The 19,739-nt window shown below is 41.9% G+C and overlaps 1 protein-coding gene across 6 annotated transcripts in view; it reads left to right on the top strand.

The window, feature by feature from the left end:
• Positions 1–19,739, top strand: part of utrn (utrophin) — a gene marked incomplete at its 3' end in the record, with an annotated part of 307,813 nt that overhangs the window by 90,977 nt on the left and 197,097 nt on the right. For all 6 annotated transcript variants that reach the window (XM_080024447.1, XM_080024442.1, XM_080024445.1 and 3 more), the window contains 11 exons: positions 3,282–3,422; positions 3,559–3,657; positions 3,941–4,105; positions 4,195–4,367; positions 8,202–8,334; positions 11,706–11,881; positions 12,208–12,334; positions 12,997–13,146; positions 15,575–15,727; positions 15,926–16,027; positions 16,234–16,354. In XM_080024447.1, coding sequence (XP_079880573.1) covers positions 3,282–3,422; positions 3,559–3,657; positions 3,941–4,105; positions 4,195–4,367; positions 8,202–8,334; positions 11,706–11,881; positions 12,208–12,334; positions 12,997–13,146; positions 15,575–15,727; positions 15,926–16,027; positions 16,234–16,354 — 1,540 coding nt within the window. The remainder of the gene's footprint in view (positions 1–3,281; positions 3,423–3,558; positions 3,658–3,940; positions 4,106–4,194; positions 4,368–8,201; positions 8,335–11,705; positions 11,882–12,207; positions 12,335–12,996; positions 13,147–15,574; positions 15,728–15,925; positions 16,028–16,233; positions 16,355–19,739) is intronic.

A 19,739-nucleotide genomic window follows, 5' to 3' on the forward strand; every position in this document is an offset into this window, starting at 1 on the left:
TTTCTACTTTTAGAGACTGCTGTAGTGCAGAATTGCAGGAAACTCTGGCCACCGATATTATACTTTTGGGTTAAGGTTGGGAAGGATATAAGCAAATTGTTTTCAAGAATCTGTTCCAGATGAGTAATTCCTTGTCTTTTCCAAGACCTGAATATTATTGGTCTCTATTTTACCGGAAAATCTGGGTTGTGCCAGAATTGAGTGAATTTGTTTGGAAATTGTTTGACCACTGAGTTTGAGGAGTCTCCACCAGGCTGACAGAGTTGTTGCGATGAAAGGGATTTTTTAAGCAATTATATTTCCATATTGATTTAGTAATGAGTGGGAGAGCAGATATTGATAAATCCTGACATTCTGTTTGTTAAATGTCTCGCCATTTATCGCCCAATTGTTGCTCTGGTTGTAACCATTTCATTATTAATTGAAGATGGTTCTAAATAGTAGTATCTAAATTTTGGGGCTGCTAGGCCTCCACAGTATTTGTTTTTCTGGAGTGTTGCTAATTTAATTCTCAGTTTCTTGAATTTCCAATAGAATTTATTGATTGAGTCTTGAGTATTAAACCTATTTACTGTTGGTTTGACTGGGTCATTGAAAATATATTGTTTATTTATGGTAGTATATTTATATTCACTGCTGTTATCCTACCAATTAGTGAGATAGGTAGGTTCTTCCATCGAGTGAGGTCTTCTTCAAAGGATTTGAGCAATGGAATAAAGTTAAGGGTAAACACATCTGACAGATTGGTAGAGATATCAATTCCATGGTATCTAATGTTGCCCGTTTGTGATGGTTAAAGGAAGTTTCTGGGTCACAGCATTCCAGTCTTCCCCACTGAGCGGTAAGAACGTGGTTTTAGTCCAGTTTATTGAATAGTCGGGATAGCTGAAATTTTAGATATAAGATTGAACTCTTCTGGTAGGAATGATATAGGGTTCCGTAAATACAACAAAATATCGTTTGCATATAGACTGATTTTGTGAACAGAGTTTCATGTTTATATGCCAATGATATGACCGTTTTGTCAGATGGCTGCCGCGAGGGGTTCAATAAAAATGGCGAATAGTAAAGAGGGAGAGTGGGCATCCTTGTTTTGTACAATGTTGTAGAGTGAAACGCTGTGAAGTGTAACCATTGGTGATGACCGAAGCAGATGATGAGTTGTACAGAATTCGAATCCATTGAATGAGAGACTCTCCAAAGCCAAATTTTTTGAGGGTGGAAATGCGATACGTCCTGTCATACACTTTTTCGGCATCTGAAGAAGCAATAACAGTATTTAAGTTGTTCCTTTGAGATACTGTATGCTGATCAGACTGAATGAACTGCACATATGCTGGGTGAGTGTCTGCGCTTGACAAAGCCTGTTCGGTCTGGGTGAATTATAAATGGAATTACTTTTTCAATTTTGTTGGTTAGTGTTTTACTAATAATCTGTAAATCGCAACTTATTAGGCTTATGGGTCTATAATTGGAGGTGAGGGTTGGGTCCTTAATGGGTTTGTGCAAAACTGAAATGAGAGCAGTATTCATGTGCGGAGCCATGGTGGAGGTAGACTTAATCTCTGTAACCATTCTGATGAATGATGGCGATATACACTACTCACAAAAAGTTAGGGATATTTGGCTTTGGGTGAAATTTATGGAAAATGTAAAAAGTTCACGCTACAATGATATTATATCATGAAAGTAGGGCATTTAAGTAGAAGCATGCAATGGTGATTTCCTCATCTCAAACAATTGATTGAAACAAAAGCCAACAACAGTGGTGGGTTTACCACAACAAAAAATGTCAATGTCTCATTAACTTGTCATGTGCCCTTGAGCATCAATTACAGCTTGACAACGACGTCTCATGCTGTTCACAGGTCAACTTATTGTCTGCTGAGGCATGGCCCCCCACTCTCCTTGAAGGGCGGCCCTCAGGTCATTGAGGTTCTGGGGTACAGAGTGACGAGCCTCTACACGGCGACTCAGCTGATCCCATAGATTTTCTATGGGATTCAGGTCTGGAGAAAGTGCAGGCCACTCCATTTGAGGTGCCCCAGTCTCCAGCAGCCGTTCCCTCATGATGCCACCTCGAAGAGCTGGAGCATTGTCGTCCATGAAGATGAAATGAGGCCTGTGTTGTTCATGCAGGGGCACAATGACTGGATGGCCAAAGGACGTCCACTTCTATGCCTTTCTGTGACTCTTCAGTCTCTGTATCTCTGTTGCAAGCTGCTGATGACACTCTGTGACACTCTAAGCTCAGTGGCCACTTCCCTCTGAGAACATCCTGTTTGAAGCCTCGCAATGGTGAGGTACTGTTGATCAATTGTTAGGTGTCGTCTTGGTCTCATGATGTCAAAATGTGAACAGCATGATGAAGAGGACTGTTTCAATACAAATTCTAATTGAACCGGGAAATGTATTGGTCGATTCATGGATCAAACACCTGTTGTGAATTTTGCCGTTCAGCTCCTTGTTAGAGAACAGCAAGTTGTGCATAAAGTACTGAAACACTGAACAGTTGGACATGTGCGTTCAAAAGTTTAGAGAAGGTCAAATTAATTTCACCTGTAAAGGTTATAGTGCATTTTAGGTTCATCCTGAAATTTCACCCAAAAGCCAAATATCCCTAACTTTTTGTGAGTAGTGTATATATATTGAGAGAGTGGGTGAGAGTGATGCGAGAAGGAGGGAGGGAGGGATTAGGAAGGTGAGATGCGGTGTCCCAGTCGGTGAACCCGGTGGAAGGTGATCTGGTTGACGGTGTCCGTGGGGAGTTTCAGGGCAGTATGAAGTCTTTCACCCTATTTTCTGGGGACTCTGTGTTGTTCTCTGCGATCCCAGAAAATATGAGGTTGTCCCGCACACTTCTTAATTGGAAATCCAGGATAGTCTTTCATTATTTTATTTTTTTACAGCCTCCATCTCCGTTTTGACACTTACCTCAAGTTTTTAGATCCGCGTTGTGTTTTTGCATTTCGCCGACCATGCGGTGAAGGAAATTAATCTCGGAAACTGGGGTTTTTCTGAGAGTGGACCAAGAGTGGTTTCTATATATATATATATATATATATATATATATATATATATAAATTTGTTTTGTTATTTGTTTAGAGCAGATTGTTGGTGTATCATTCGTGCCGCCATGTTGGACACTGTACTCACGTCTTCTCGCGAGATCACAGAATGCTTCCGTCTCTCACAGCATACTCCTTTCTCTCTGTAATCGGGTTCTATTTAACCTTTTTAAAATTATTATTATTATTATTATTATTGTCATTTTTCTCCAGATGGACGAGGAGAAGACGGGCGTGGAGGAGCTGCTGCGGCGGGGGGAGGAGGTCCTGCAGAGGGGGGAGGACGGAGGAAGAGCGGAGGAGCTGAGGGTCCTGTTGCTCAGGCTGCAGAGCCACTGCTCCACCGTGCACAGGGTGGGTGGCATGTATGTGTGTGCGTGCGTGCGTGCGTGCGCGCACACACACACACACACACACACACACACACACACACACACACACACACAGAAAAACACACAAGTGGACAAACCTTATGTTGGTGTTTTTTTAGGAGCTGAGGGTGACGCGGGTCCAACAGGTGATGGAAGTGACGACGGAGTCTTCCTCCTCTTCCTCGTTTTCCTTCATGGAACAGAGCAGAATAGTAGAGGTTGTGTGTGTGTGTGTGTGTGTGTGTGTGTAATAAAAATATAAGAATAACCTGTTAAAATGTTTTTTGGCAACTAATTTCCTGTCATGACTAAGCTTATTTGTTATTTATCCATCCATTTTTACACACATACTAGAGCTGTCACAATTATAACTTTCTTGTTCTGCAATCATGTTTGCATTCAAAGTTAAGGGGAAGCATTGTAAGCTCTGTATCCTAAAATATTAATTTTCACTTATTTCTCTTGATTTCTCTCCATGTAATACCCTTATGCGGCCACCAGATGGCGGCAGTAGATGGCGTCTCTGCATCCTCGTCTCCCTACGACCTCCTGCTAGACGTCAACAAAGTGTTGCTCGCCATGGCCGACACAGAGCTTTTGCTCAACTCTCCAGAGCTCAGCGGGGGGCTGTATGAGAACTTCTCCAGCCAGGAGGACACTCTCAGGGTGGGGGATAAGTGTCCTCTTTATATATTTTCAATATTTTAAGGAAAGAAATGGTCCATATTCCTACTCTCTCCTAATGTATGTTTCAGAAGGTTAAGGAGAGTCTTGAGCGTTTGGGTGAAAGGGTGGCGGCGGTCCACCAGCGGCGACCCAATGCCATCCGAAACGCCTCCCCCGCCAAAGCCGTCCAGATCGGGGATGCCCTTACCCAGCTCAATGCCGAGTGGGACCGCCTCAACCGCTTGTACAACGACCGCAAGGAGTGGGTGAAAAACAAAAACATACAACTTAGACACACAACATAGACGGGACATAGGGACAAAGTCTTCATTTATGTGCATTCATATAGATATGTTGGATTTTGGTAGCCATATTGGATTTAGCATTGAATCCAGTCGGACAAAAAACGTTTTGTATACACATGTGTAAGGTACCAAATAACCAAAAAGCTCACTATATTATACATTTATAAACATGAAATTGGTGATGTTTTGGAAGCCATGTTGGATTTTGGCCATATTGGTGGTCCGCCTAAGTGCAGAATCCACTGAGAAAATCTCAACCAATTATCGTGACAGATTTTCTGTTTCGGGGCCCTGTCTAAAATAATGAAGTGAGTGATTTTGAAAAGCAGTGATTTTTAACATTTTTTATATCAAGGACCCTCAAAGGACTCTAAAGCAGGAAGTACACTTAAAGACGCGAGAACAAAAGGTGTTAGAACCACCGGAAAACATTGTCCTAGAACACCATCGGCAGAATACTCAATAAGAACTCTACTGTGAAAGAAGCACAAACTCAACAGTGAGAGAACGTTTATATAATGATGGAAAAAGAAAAAATTGTGATGATGCAATGTTCTTTATTGACGGTACCCATATTTCCTCTAATAGTGACCGGGGATTTTATTTACCTCAACTGCCATCTGGGTGCTGTGCTTCTCAAAATACATCTTAAATAAACCTGCATTATTTCTTTTGTTCTGTAACCCGGGACACGTGGACCACAGATCCCTCTCCCTCCATTACGCAATCCACTGTCCTGATCCGAGGCGGAACGTCCCTTAGTTTAAAATGTTTGTATTATACAAGTAAAAACGAACAAAAGCAATAGATCTAAAATAAAAACACGGTAAAACCAGAACACAGGAACTGCGTGGCGCAGCACTGGAGGAGGACAAAAAACACACAGATTTAGCCTTGTTTACCATTTTTTTATTTGAGTACCAGTTAATATTTGAGGACATGTGGTATATGTAAAACATGCTCGAAGTGTTGCGGCTCTGGAAAAAAAAAACTTAAATATGGACCAGACCACCAATTTTATTTCACCCATATAGACAGGTAATCTCATTGAGACACGGTGTCTCATTCTCATCAGAGACCTGGTCAAGACAACAGCAGCAATACAACACAAAGTTAGAGACACAACATTCAATACAGAAACAAAATAGAACAAAAATCGTGAAAGTGACGAGTGCAAAAGTGCCAAAGTGGTAATCCAATTTTAAATACTATGTACAAGAGCAAACCCCCACAGACGCTCTCTCCATATTTCTTGAAAGTAGTTTTAAATAACCTCGGGGAATTATGCTGGACAGCTTTGGTTCTTGCTGTACTGTAGCGTGTTTGAGGTTGAGGGGACAGAGTAGGAGAAGGCCCTTTTTACCAAATTCTGTATGGGCTGAGGGGATGGAGAGATTGAAGCCCTGGGAGTGTAGGCTATAGCAGCACTCTTTACATGACATGTAAGTGGCTAAATACTGTAGGTGGGCAGCAGTCCAAGGATGGTTTTATAAATTAGGTTATACCAGTGCAAAGTTCTGTGCATGAATAATGATGACTAGTTGATTAAAGAATACAGAGTACAATGGTGTGTGAGGGGTTTACAATTGGTTATGAATCTCAGAGATCCGTGATAAACAGCGTCCAACAGATGAGGAAAGTGAGCTGAGGCGTTCGTACAAAACAAGTCCAGAAGAGGCAAGGGAGTGGCAGCAGTATGTCTTTTCCTAGCATTAAAGGAAAAACAAGATTTGTTCCTCAAAAATAAGCTCAATTTCAATTTCCCTAAAAGATGATCAATATGAAATTTTAAAGAAAGGCTTTCATCAATTGTGATGCCTAAACATTTGTAGGTGGTCACAGTCTCAATAAGCTGAAAGCTGGCATCATATTTTCGTAAGAACATGGCCTTGGTTTTAATTGCATTTAACACCAGTCTGAGGTGAAACACGTGTGACTGAATGGTATCAATAACTGTGTGAATAACTGATGGAGTAATTAAGCTGCAGTAATTCAAATAACAACTAGACTCCCAATTACACTATTGTGGTACTCAAAATATTTTCCCAAGGTTGCCAGGTCTTAGTCGGTCTTAATTAGTTAGCTGCATATACTGTACATAAACAACAATCAGAGTTTTCCTCTCTGCAACTTGTAGTCTCATTGAAGTGACCCTCTCATCCACTGGGACAAACTCCAACTGTGCGGCTGCCAGCGGGGGACTTGTGACTAAAACGGAGGGGCCAGGGGATTAATTGGGATTGGGCCTATATCTATTTGGTATTGCTCAACCTCACACACTAGTTCAGGCTCTTTCCCCCACAGACAGGTGACATTCCACATACCAAAAGCCAGAACGTCTGGAACAGCTCCGCCCGTTCCCCTTGCCCGTCAGCCATTGCACCTCACCCCTACACTGCATCTTGCAGGTGGTGAGCCCAAACGATGGTCCTACATAGTTTTTCAGGCTGGGCCCAGGTGGGTTACGTGGGCTACCTGGCCACCAGGTGCTCGCCTGCAAACACCTCTCCCAGCCTTGGCTCCAGGAGTGGGTGACCCTATGCTGGGCAGGGTAAACTTCATGTTCACCATGTCTTAGGAGTGTTGGTATTATGTTAATCTGAATTCTCACCATTGACCTGTTTGCTTTGGGAGAGCCTAACGGGAGCATGAAGCTCCTGAAGACATCGCTCTGGTGGATCACTGAAACTCGCACGCCCTTCCACCACGACAAGGCTACAATCCAGAAAGAGCAAAAAAAATCAGAACATTTGAATTTGGATATGATCTGACCAAATTGGGGAGACATTAAAATGTCAACTTTCCAATAATTGGGAGTTAACATTAGTAGATAAGTTGGACACACAATCAACACACACACACACACACACACACACACACAAAACCTGGCGACCTTGATTGTATCAAAGTAAGTCCTCTAGCATAAACAATCTCGCACACGTATTATTTTGTGTCTTGCATTATTTTATCTTCACCCACTTTCTAGCTCACACAGAAATACACACACATTCATGAACAATCTGGTGACCTTGATCGCCAGGAAACAATTCCTTGGGCTTAAACAGTCGTTCATCTGCTAATTACAGCATTTGAACATAACAGGAAGTACGTTTTCGAAGATGAGAGCGAAATGCTGAAATACTTTGTACCTGTAATCACAGTGAACCTTCCGAGGTTACGAGGTTTCACAAGAGGGCAATATCTATTTAATGGTGTAGGGCTGTAGATATTGCTCTAATCTCATTCAAATTTGTATGCTTTATTATTTTTAATATTTTAAATTTTAATGCTGAAATTTAGTTGGGGGGGGGGGGGGGGGGATCTCCAAAAGCTTTTTATTAAAAGATGTATTTAATTTACTTTAGTTTCCTGCTGCTGCTGCGCAGATTGCAGATTGCTTTTGAAAAAATTCCCGCCTTCGTTCTCATGGCCCAGTGGCAATAACATCTCAACCTGTGTCTCTGTGTGTCTGAGGGCCCTGAAAATGCCACTCAGGTGGCGTGTGGCAGGTGGAACTACCATAAGGACATTAAGTTTTTATTCTTTTCAAATGGGGGTGGGGGGGGGGGGACATGACAAATATCAAGGCTTTCATGTCTAAGATGGAGGAAAAAAAAAAGGAAATTGTTTATTAAAAATGTTGGGATCAGTGTAACTGTTATATATATTATATAAGGGCTAAATTGGTTTACTGAACACAACTAGCTATGGTGGTTTATCAAATTCACCAATAACCTTACGGATTACAATTCATGAAAATTAATGCAGGATACCTGTTGTGTTGTGTTTAGGAGTTTTGACCAGTCCACCGGGGAGTGGAGGGTCTTCAACTTGGACATGAACGACCTCAACCAGTGGCTGACGGACACTGAGACACTGCTGTCCCAATGCACTGGACAGGACCTGGACACAGCAACACTGCAGGTTAGCTGTCTGCCTGTCTGTCCCTCTGCCTGTCTGTCCGCCCCTCTGTCTGTCCCTCTCTCTTTCGCTCTGCCTGTCTGTCTGTCCCTCGGTTTGTCTATCTGTTCCTCTCTGTCTGACCATCTGTCCCTCTCTACTACAACAGTGTTGACATTGCATGAAGAAATTCTTCAAGTAAACCAACAATACCTGATCATTTACAAAAAAAACCCAATTAGACAATTTGTTCAAGGCAAAAACAAATCGTCGCTCTGTAATTATGTGACTATAATGTGTTTACTCTGGTGATTAAAGCAGCCGGGGGGTGTTGTATGTGGGATAACTGGATTTTCTCCCCGAGGAGGTAAAACAATTAAAGTGCTATAGTGTACTTGATAAACAAAATCTAGACAGCTTCATATCTGGAGTGGGGGATAAGAAGATGTGTAATGAAGTGTCATAATAGAGAGAGAGATTTATTTGTCACATACAGTACATATCCATATGTTCATACATAAATGTAGTGAAATGTCTTTGCAACGCACCGAGAGATTATGCACAATAGTTCCTAACCGAACATAATAGCTAACCTAATTCCTACCTTGCTAACAGATTCCTAAAACTTAATGCTTTTAGTGAATTGAATAATAAAAATAATAAGACTCAAAAAGATAATACAAAGTGGGGGCACAAAATAGAAGGCAGTAGAATTATGTATATGGGATAGGCTATTTGTATATACAGATATGTTCAGTAAAGTGCATGTTAATAAAGTCCGTATAGAGATATACAGAACAGTATACAACAGTACGACACATAACACCGAACAGAACAGCAATGCAGCACAGTATGCAGTAACCCAGAACAGTGATACAGTATGAAGTACAGTATGTGAGTGTCTCAGTGCTCTTCGTTAGGCCCCCTGGTGAGTTCAGCATTGACAGTTCTTATGGCTTGCGGGAAGAAACTCCGTCTCAGTCTCTCTGTCCTCACTGTGTGGCTGCGGAGGTGCTTGGCTGACTGCAGGAGCTGGAACATTCCGTTGTTGGGGTGGTGAGGATCCTTCATGATGGAATGCATCGGGAAAAATACTTTTTATTTTTTTTAAACCTGCGCTGTCAGCATGGCTTGGCATAAAGCAGAGTATTTGTGTGCCATTGCATCAAGGACCAAGTTTGTGTGGAGTGGAGTTCAGTTTCTCAACCTGCAATGTCACTCTTTGTTCATTCTTTAATCATCCTTAACTGCTTGCAATAACTCCATCCTGTGGAAGACCTCTAGGGTGTCAAGCACAGCTTTTTTTGTGACACAGAATCGCCACGAATACCCCTCTTTGAAGAACGATCTTACCATGTTCTGGTCTTTAAACAACTAATCATCATTGCTACCCCAAGAGGGTGGAATCCCCATAGATGAAACAAATAAACATGGAACCAAAAAACATGTACATGGAAAAATGTAAACATAAAAACATCAGACATGTATAGACAAAGAAGTTAAAAAGTCCAGGAAAATTGGAGCAGCAATTCAGCATGTGGCCTCTTCCTGTGATAGCTATGGCAGTAAATGAGGGAGTAAAGAAGAGGTATGCAATCGTGTGTGTGTGTGTGTGTGTGTGTGTGTGTGTGTGTGTGTGTGTGTGTGTGTGTGTGTGTGTGTGTGTGTGTGTGTGTGTGTGTGTGTGTGTGTGTGTGTGTGTGTGTGTGTGTGTGTGTGTGTGTGTGTGTGTGTGTTTTGCCCATGACCTGCCCATGGGGAGACGCAGAGGAGAGAACAGAAACAGCGTGACCAGAAATTACAGAAAAATTGTGGATTTGGAAACAAATTGTCTATTTTTGTTTTTTTAAACCTTAATAGATATTTCGGCTACATTAAGTCATTCCAGGATTTCAAGATGTTTATTTGTCACATACATTTACATACAAGTAAACATATGTAGTGAAATGTAGTGAAATGACATTTTGCTGGCACTTTTGTTCAAAGCAATTTCCATGTTTGTCCATAAATTCAAATATCAAGGGCTTGTTTTGATCGTAAATTCACAGGGTTCGTTTTGATCGTAAATTCTTACGTGTCTTGAACACAGCATCTGTAGGAGTAACAGTGGCAGAGAGTCCACCGTGGTTTCTAGCGCAGATAAAATTCTGCCAGGGACTATGATCGTGGTCACTGAAAACTCCGAAAGATAAGCAAGAGATCGCGATTTAGGAGGATTCTTCTGTCGTCGAGGTATTGTTTAGGTTTTGTCGCGTTTATACTTGGAGTAGCAGCGTCGCTGTCCGGCTTTGTGACAAAACTCTTATAACCAAGCGCTGCGCCCAAGTCGGATAATGGCAGGGAAAACCCTTGTTTTTTCTGGCATCATATTGGTGACATTCTTATGTAAACAACCACGCATGTAAACACAACGGACAATTCTCAAGGTCAGAAAAATTATCGAGGTCATGTCCATTTGTACGATAAGTCTATATAGTAATTATCACGACAGGTCTAGAAATGGCTCACTATATTGATTCTGTATCGACATCGATTGATTCTGTAACAATGACAATTGTTCCCGACTTTTCAGTGTACCATCTGACCTGCATTACTGTATAAAAATATTTCAAGGGACAAAAAGTCTAAGGTTTTAATTTTATTTTCTATAAACAAGATAAATATTGCTTTACCAAACTCGCAGATTTTTATGGAGATTTTTATTTAAAAAATATAGAAAATAACTGAAATACAATACTCCTTAACACATATTAAAAAAAAGTGTACAATTCTATCTCAAACAAAGTGCTTTTTGAGTGTGAAACAATTAAAATATAGTGGATGGAAATCAATTAATTTGTGACTCGTGTGACAGAGTCGCAGAGTATTGCATTTAGGTGCAGGTTGTATAACTTCTAAACAAAGTAGCGATATTCTGATTGTGATTCTGAAATTGAAATGAACTGAATCGTATTGGATTATCTTTTATTTTTTATTAAACAAAGCCATATTTTTTTAAATAGTAAAGCTACATTTTCATTCTTTTGAAGTGTCGTTATCATAGAGAACGGTGCCTACTTCACTAGCAGCTTCTGAGCTCCTCGACGTTTCACACTTTGTAGTCGCCGGGAGTGATCAGGCGGAACAGGAATTGATGGCTCAATTAGCTGAGTCACCCCTAAGCAGGCTTTGCGCTCTTCTCTTCCTCCTTTACGGCTCTGTCTTGGCACCCAAAGTCTCTTTTGCCCTCGCGTTGCAGCTCAGATCTTTATTTGCCACAAATCACGGCGGGGAGATTTCGGATATCAGTCCGGGGGATTTTCGCCCCGAGCAAATGAGCTCACGCACCCTGATCGATTCTCCCTGTCCTCCTCATCCCTCTATCCATCTCTCTCTCTGTCTTTTCCCCCCTCCAGGAGCTAGACAAAAGCCTGGCAGGCTATGAGTGCACCCTGGACATATTGACCTACACAGGGGAGAGGATGGTCGGGCTGATGTCGGTCCCCGACGGGTCCCTACTGGAGGAGAAGCTGGCGTCCCTGGGCATGCGCTGGAAGGCCATTGGCCGCCAGCTCCGGGAACACCAGCGCAGGTGGGAAATGAGGCGGAGATAAAGAACTTATCACCAGCTTTAGAATCCGATCTGACAGAAAATCACAGATTTTTATTCATCCGTCTCAGTGGTAGGTTAGCGGTGTCATTTGGTTTAAATGTTAGCTCCATCGGCGGTTTACAGCTGCAATATAAATGTAAATGCTGCGGCATTAGGGGGAAACAGTGGATCCTAATCTCTGTGTGTGTGTGTGTGTGTGTGTGTGTGTGTGTGTGTGTGTGTGTGTGTGTGTGTGTGTGTGTGTGTGTGTGTGTGTGTGTGTGTGTGTGTGTGTGTGTGTGTGTGTGTGTGTGTGTGTGTGTCAGTGGAGACCAGGCACTGTTGGACCTGGTGAGGAGAATAGGGGAGCTCTCCCTCTGGCTGGAGGAGGCAGAGAGCACCGTCACCTCCCTGCCAGTTTCTGCCACTGACAAAAACCTCAAAGAACTCAAGGTATGGCCGTAGGGGCCATTGGCAGCACCTTCCTTCCTGTCAAAGGAAACAGTTGACACTTCTGTGATCCCTGGCTCGGGCCGATGCCCATTTTAATGACCCAAAACCTTAAGATCAATGGTTCTCAAATGTTCTCTGTTCGGGATGCACATTTTGTCCTCAGGCGTTTTGGAGATTCTACAAAAAAGGTATTGCGTTAATCCAGAATGCTTTTATTTTGTTTTAACAGTAACACTGCTTTTAAAAGTGCACAGTCAGTTTTGCTATCAACTACTGCATGACGCTATGATGCCACCTGTCTTCATATGAGGTCATGACAGCCATACACCACAGTTGGAAATAGTGTTACAGTGTTAAGCCAGGGACCAGCAAAATCCTTATACGCACCTTGCCGAAAAATAAATTGTTGGATTAATTCCACTACATAATCATTTACTTTATTGTCTGACCTTAAAGAAAGCTGTTATAACAATAGTTCATAGAATCATCTAGTTCACAGCCGGCCCTGTTTCTCTAAAATAACTGATTACCTTTAATACTTTATTAAATAAGAGAGACATGATTTGTCTTTAATTTTGTTCAAATTTGTCTGACAAAGGTTTTACAAAGTATTTATTTGGAGTCTCTGATACTCTGTTATATAATTTCTGCACTCCTTCCAGGCCCTGGCTGAGGAGATGGACTCCCAGAACGAGCGTCTGGGCTGGCTGAACAAACACGCCCCCCAGGTCCTCTCCAGTCCCAGCGTGAGTCCTCAGGAGCGGGACCAGCAGGTCGCCAAGCTCAGAACAATCAACCTCAACTGGAGCAACGTGAGACTGCAGCTTCTAAACTATCTAGTCCAATACAAGTTTTTTGGTTCAACAAGTATCATGTATAGATTGTCAGTCTGTGGTCAATAGAACATAATAATTATCATATCCTTGTTTCTCGATTAGAAATGCATTCTTGCTTTTAGGTGTCAATTATATAAGATTCAACATGTTCAATATCAATTTTTGGTTTTGTCTCTCAAATCTCTCAGAGGTCTTCAGGGGTCCCAAAATTAGGGCCTGAGAAATTTGTCCCAAGATTTGATTGGAACCGACAATCTTGAAATATATTAAATGCCTTGACTCCTATCCCTGAGATATTACAGAACCAACTTGATATGTGTCAGAGGGGACAGAAACCTGGGTCCGTATCAGGTTTGGGTATTTTCTAGATCCAGACCAATCCCATAATTGAAATTAAAATGTGTTTTACTTCATTTTACGAACTGCCTTTGCCTTTACTGCCTTTCGACAGCCTTAAGCTGTCTCCAGACAGCTCCAGTGAATAAAGCCAAAAAGCCCCTTTAAACCAAGTCTCAACTTGGCCTGACGGACTGTGATTGGGCCACTTGGCTATCTTAAGGCCCGCCCCCCAGTATATATACTGGGTCCCCGCCTGTCACACTTCCTCTTTGCCTATTGCTCTCTGCTGGTGAAGCAAGCCCTTCTTAATTGAAGGAAAAAAAGAGAGGAAAGGAAAAAATTATGTCGGCTGTGGACTTGGGGGCTGCGCACGGGATGTGCACGCTGCACATGTCCAGCAGGCATACTCACCTGTTGTGCGTCCACTGTCTCGGCTGTGCATGCGCGGAAACGGTGCTGTCGGACCCGTTCGTTTGCGTCGATTACTCGAGTCTGCCGTAGGGCTTTACTCAAAAAAATCGATATTGCAATATATCGTGACGTACTCCTTACTGATGCGCACATTGATGCAGATGCTTCTGTGTTGATATGGCAGAAAATGCTGTGACAGCAGTTTTGGAAAAAGTCACCTATGGTGCAGTGCACAAAAGGGATGGTAATTTAGAAAAAAAAAAAAAGCTCTGGGGTTTGGGGACCTCACCCGGGGGGCTGCGTAAGCTGTCCTCATACGTGCACCACCATGAGTTGTATTTAAAAATTTGATTGTATAGGCTATTTTTCCTTTATCAATGCAACAAACAAAATTCATATATTTTGAACTGTTCAAATTATATAAAGTCAAGTGAAACCAGAATATTCTTGTTGCATCAACACAGCAAAAAAGGCCATTTGTGATCCACTGCAGCAAAACCCGCTATCTCTCGCATTTTCTAAAATCACCAGGAGCAGCCAAATAATTTGAAAAAAATATTTGCTTGATTTGCACAAGTGACACCTTGTTTGGAAGCTCTGATTCTTCACTTTCAAATGATGTGGGGAAAAAAAAAGTCGAAAGCCACCAAATGTACCTAAAACATGTGGTGGGTCACGTTTTAAGTTTAAAAATTAAAGAATATTTTATTTGCATTCGTTAACTCTGGGATTAGAAACTGAATATTTTATTCCACTTTTAAGATCTCTGGGTCTGAATTTGAAGTGTTTTAAGTTGTGTGATCCTTAAGGCTTTGCTGTCACGAGGGCTTTCAGTTGAGGATATGTCTGGTGCTACATTCTGGGCTACCCCACACATGTTCATCACATTCTACAGTCTCTATATGATGGTGTCAGCACTGGCTCATATTGTTTTGATAGCTGCCAGGTGTTGCTTACAGAGTTACGCTATGCGGTAGAGCGTGATCTGCCAGTTGGTTGGAATGGAGGACCCGCACACTGGGTTCTATGTCCCCTGCCTTTGGGGTCTTGCATAGGACACATCCTTTCTGACCTCACTACAGTGATGGTAGTGGGTATACAATATGGCAGAGCAAGAACTCGAGTTTGAAATGAAGTAAAACGTTTGGGTTGCGCTACAGCCCTGGTTTTACGAATGAAAACCAGAGTTCTTACCGGTGGCCTCACTGACCAGCTCGCTCAAGAGCTGAATATGTCAGAGGAAGTATGACAGGTGGTGACCCAGTATATATACTGCCTTCTGATGGGTACCAGAGTGGCCCAATCACAGCCTTTCAAGACCAAGTTGAGGCTTGGTTTGTTTAAAGGGGCCTTCAGCTTTATTCATTGGCGTTTGGAGACATCTTAAGACATAGTAAGACCTCTCATTCTTCATTTGTCAAACCAGGGTTGTAGCACAACCCAAACATTTTCTATGCTCCTAAAATGCTGTTTTCCTAGCCTGTCAATGTTGGGTTGAAAAGGCTAAGAATAATAGAAAGATCCAGAAACTGTTTAGGTCTCTGGTCGCCCTCAGATAGTCTAGTTCGGAAAGATCCCTGAATACTTCTACCCTCAACCTTGTGAATCATTCATCAATCATCTCCCTGGCTCCTCCGCTCTCCTCACCCTCCAGGTGACCCAGGAGCTGCTGGACAAGGTGGGAGAGGTGGAGTCCAACCTGCAGAGCCACAACGTCTTCCAGGAGAGAATGGACCGGCTGAGCGACTGGGTTCTCGTCACCCACCAGACTCTCACCGCTCAAGCCCTCAGCCCTGTCCAGGCTCAGGTAGCCCTTAAAACAACTGAGAAGAAAAAGAACCGTGAATGTTTTTTTGGGATGGTCTTAGATGTGCGTGTGTGTGTGTGTGTGTGTGTGTGTGTGTGTGTGTGTGTGTGTGTGTGTGTGTGTGTGTGTGTGTGTGTGTGTGTGTGTGTGTGTGTGTGTGTGTGTGTGTGTGTGTGTGTGTGTGTGTGTGTGAGAAAGGCTCTGGAGACCTCCATGAAGGAGAGGAAGAGGGAGCTGGAAGACATGCTGGCTTGTTCCATCGAGCTGCAGAGACGACAGCAGCTCCTACCACAGGAAAAGGTCTTTGTTGCCATAGTTATGCTTATTTCTAAAGCTAATTTGTAGCACACAATTTAAGCGATTCATAGTATCAACATTGTAAGGCTGTAAAGGTAGTTTGTTTAAAGCTTTGATTCGGCTGTTTATATTAAAGTACAAATAGGCTCAGGAATATTTTTCAATGGATATTTGTTTGTTTATGTATGTACTCCTTTCCGGGTGGATAGACCAAGGTGGAGCAGCTGGCTTCCGACTGGAAGACTCTGGACATGCGACTCAGGGAGTCGCTGCAGCCTCTGCCTTCAACATTGCCGTGGACGCAGCACGTCGTCCAGCATCAGCAACTCGGTAAAGACATCCTGCCAGACATTATGCCGCTCCTAATTAGCTTCCCAGTAACTATTACGCGGATTGACAAAAAGGGACCATACGGCTGTTTTTTACAAAGGCCTAGTGAGTCCTACGACCCACCAAAGAAAAGACGTTGTAATGTATATACACAGATTGCCACAACATTAAAACCACCGATAAGTGAAGTGAATAAGCATGGGCACTCTTACTGGTCTTCGGCTATGCAGCCCCATACACAGCCTCATACGCAGCAGGCTGCAACTGTGTGTTCTGACACATTTCTATATTGGGTATAAAAACACGTGTGTAACAAGTGTAAGGCTCTGAGTGACTTTGACAAGGGCCAAATTTTGATGGCTTGACAACTGGGTCAGAGCACCTCTAAAAAGGCAGGTCTTGTTGGGTGTTCCTGGTATGCAGTGGTTATTATCTACCAAGAGTCGTCCAAGGAAGGACAACCAGTGAACCTGGTCGTGTGTGTGTGTGTGTGTGTGTGTGTGTGTGTGTGTGTGTGTGTGTGTGTGTGTGGGCGTGGGCATGGGCGTGTGCGTGCGCCACGGGGGGAGGTCACTCCCCAACTTGTTGAACAGCGCAAACATGCAGATCCCAATCATCCTTCATTATTCTGTATGATATCAAGTCAGAATGTGAAACCGTTTTGATAAAATAAGGTTATAAAGTGCCTCAGTGCACACGAAGAAGCTGACATCACTTGTCTTTTTTTAAAGAAACAAAACAACACCAGAGCAAGAAAATTCACTTTTCGATGAAACATATCTCCGTGTTGTTGTGGATTACAAAAAGAGGGTGGCAGAAGCTCTCAAATGTATTGCGGCCACAGGAGGCAGTGGAGCAGGGTGCTGGGAGGACCCTGCCATTTGCATTTATAGGAGTTTATAGGAGATCTGAAATTGGGCCACTTTGTTAAAACTATCATTGTTATAAAACAAATTCAGGAACTGGAAATGTTAATAATATACAGAATAATAGAGGGGACATGCTAGTATTGTGAGCATGAACAAAAATTAATGAACCAAAATGTACTTAAAATGAATGGATTAACTTCAATTATGCATTTTCCAATATTTTTATAAATGAATGATTCAAATATTATTTCAGAAAAACACAATATCTCATTGAAGGAGTACATTAACCTTTTAAAGCACTATTTGTGTTTCTAAATGTGTATTTCGTTCTGGAAAAGTCTGGAAATGCTTCTAAAACTTGAAAGCCTTATTTCTCAGAACTTCTGTTTTCAAAACCTTAATCTTCAACAAGTCATAGCTTCCGAAATATTTGGTTGATTCCCACAAGCGATACCTTTTTTTGAAGCTCTGATTCTATACTTTCATACCATCTCACGGCAATTAGGTTTTTAGCTAAAACCTTTGTTGTTCTGAAGTTCCTTCAAGGGGTTCTGGGGTTATAAATATATAGAGAACACACAAGAGCAAATGTATTGACTTGGCTGTTGCTCGTTAACCCAACCAACGAGCAACAGGTGTGTAAATATTCCCGTTAGATTACATGGAGAAACACAGTTCACTTACCGAGTCACTGAACAACGCCGATCGATTGTTTCCTTTAAAGGGACGTCCAGGTGAAGATCATTCCTCCATATTACATGTGATGTGAAGTCATAATGTGAAATTGTTTTGATAGAGTTCAACCTTTAAATCGTACTACTTTTACACACACAGAGACATTATCTCCACATTACTCCACCGAAGAAGTCATGCTGATGTCACTTCCTTAAACAAGACGAGGATCCGGTTTCACTTGTTTGTGAAAACTTTCATCTCTGTGTCGTTATGGATTACGAGACGCGGGTGGCGGATCTAAATCATATTGCGAACCTTAATATGACCAATGCGATAGATTCAAGTCAGTGTTTTCCGTGATGATAGTCAGTTCTCTGACAGTGATGCTGAATCTGATACCAGTGTAATCCCGGACTCAGAACATTCCAAACAGCACATTTCAACCTGAATGTGACGATGAAACAGAATATTTTCAAGAACCACCGGAGGAAACCGACGATACGCCTGTTGCTGTTACAACGAAAGAAGTTGATGAAGTCCGTTGAGGTTGGTGATGCAGATTATGAACAAGTAGCAATGCACAAGATTCTCAAGTTTACCTGGAAATGCAGCCAGGTGTGAAAAGAAAATGAAACGAGGCCCCAAACAGGCTCTGAGTGTAGTTGGGGTAGGGTTGCGGTTAGCCCACATAACTACTCCTATTTGGCATACGGACATCTCATTATCGATAGACTCTTGTGGAAGAAATTCTTCTGCAATGATCGGTGAGGTTAATCTGCCCGCTACAAGAAAACAAAAACTGAGAATATTAAATATATTTATTCTGGGGAATGAAGAGAACGATTCAGTACTGCTCCAAAGCAGTGTTCTGACCAGTCTGTTCCTGCTCCTGCTTCTGATGAAGAAGGCTTTATACTGATGAGAGGTTGTGTACCTTTTGGTCAGGTGTCATTTACAAGATAATGCCCCCTCAATCATCCATTGATCAAATCAATCATGAGAGCTCATACAATGGGTTAACAGCCAAACTCAGGTCACAGGTACACTCTGACATCATGCACACAATGCTCTGTCAAGTTACCCTTCACACAAGGTTAAGTGAGGATGAAATGTGATCTCGTCTTTATACTACAATAGACATTGTTAGAAGGAGCAGTCCCTTCATATAAAACTCAGAGACTCATTTAAAAACCCAGAGGCAATGTGGTTTAAAAGCTAGGTTACATACGCAAAAGGCAATTGTCCTATATATATAACAGGTAAGACATCATTCAAATAATTGATCATATGCATTTTTCTCTCACACACCCACATTTTGTTCCTACTGGAACAACACCTCAAGGTAATTGCTATAATGCTAAAATTTCATATACTTTAGGCAAAGGGCTCAGAATATAACTATAATGGAAATTGGATACAATACAATTATACTTCAGCGATATCCCTCAAGTCCATCTTATTGGAATCTACTGGGAAAACACACATCTAATACTAAATTTAACTATATAACCTCATAACAAAATATTCCAGATATAATTCAAGGATATCTCCACCTCAAATTGGCCCAACCTCTTTTCTCACATTTGGCTAGAGAAGAGTAAAAGACCAGTATGCTATCACAACGCACAGGACAAAAACCCCTAGTCGTACAGAGGAAAAGCCATCCTACAATTCTAACTAGAAAATAAAAAATCAGGAATCACATTATGAAATAAACAAAATAAACAGAGATTCCACTAATACATAATGCTATGCAGATGAATCAATGGTTATCACTTAATAATGACAACAGCAAAATTCATTGTGCACGTAATGACTAACACATTCTATAAGTAGGGATA

This window comes from Zeus faber (genome assembly GCF_960531495.2).
Source record: "Zeus faber genome assembly, chromosome: 2".
Taxonomy (NCBI): Eukaryota; Metazoa; Chordata; class Actinopteri; order Zeiformes; family Zeidae; genus Zeus; species Zeus faber.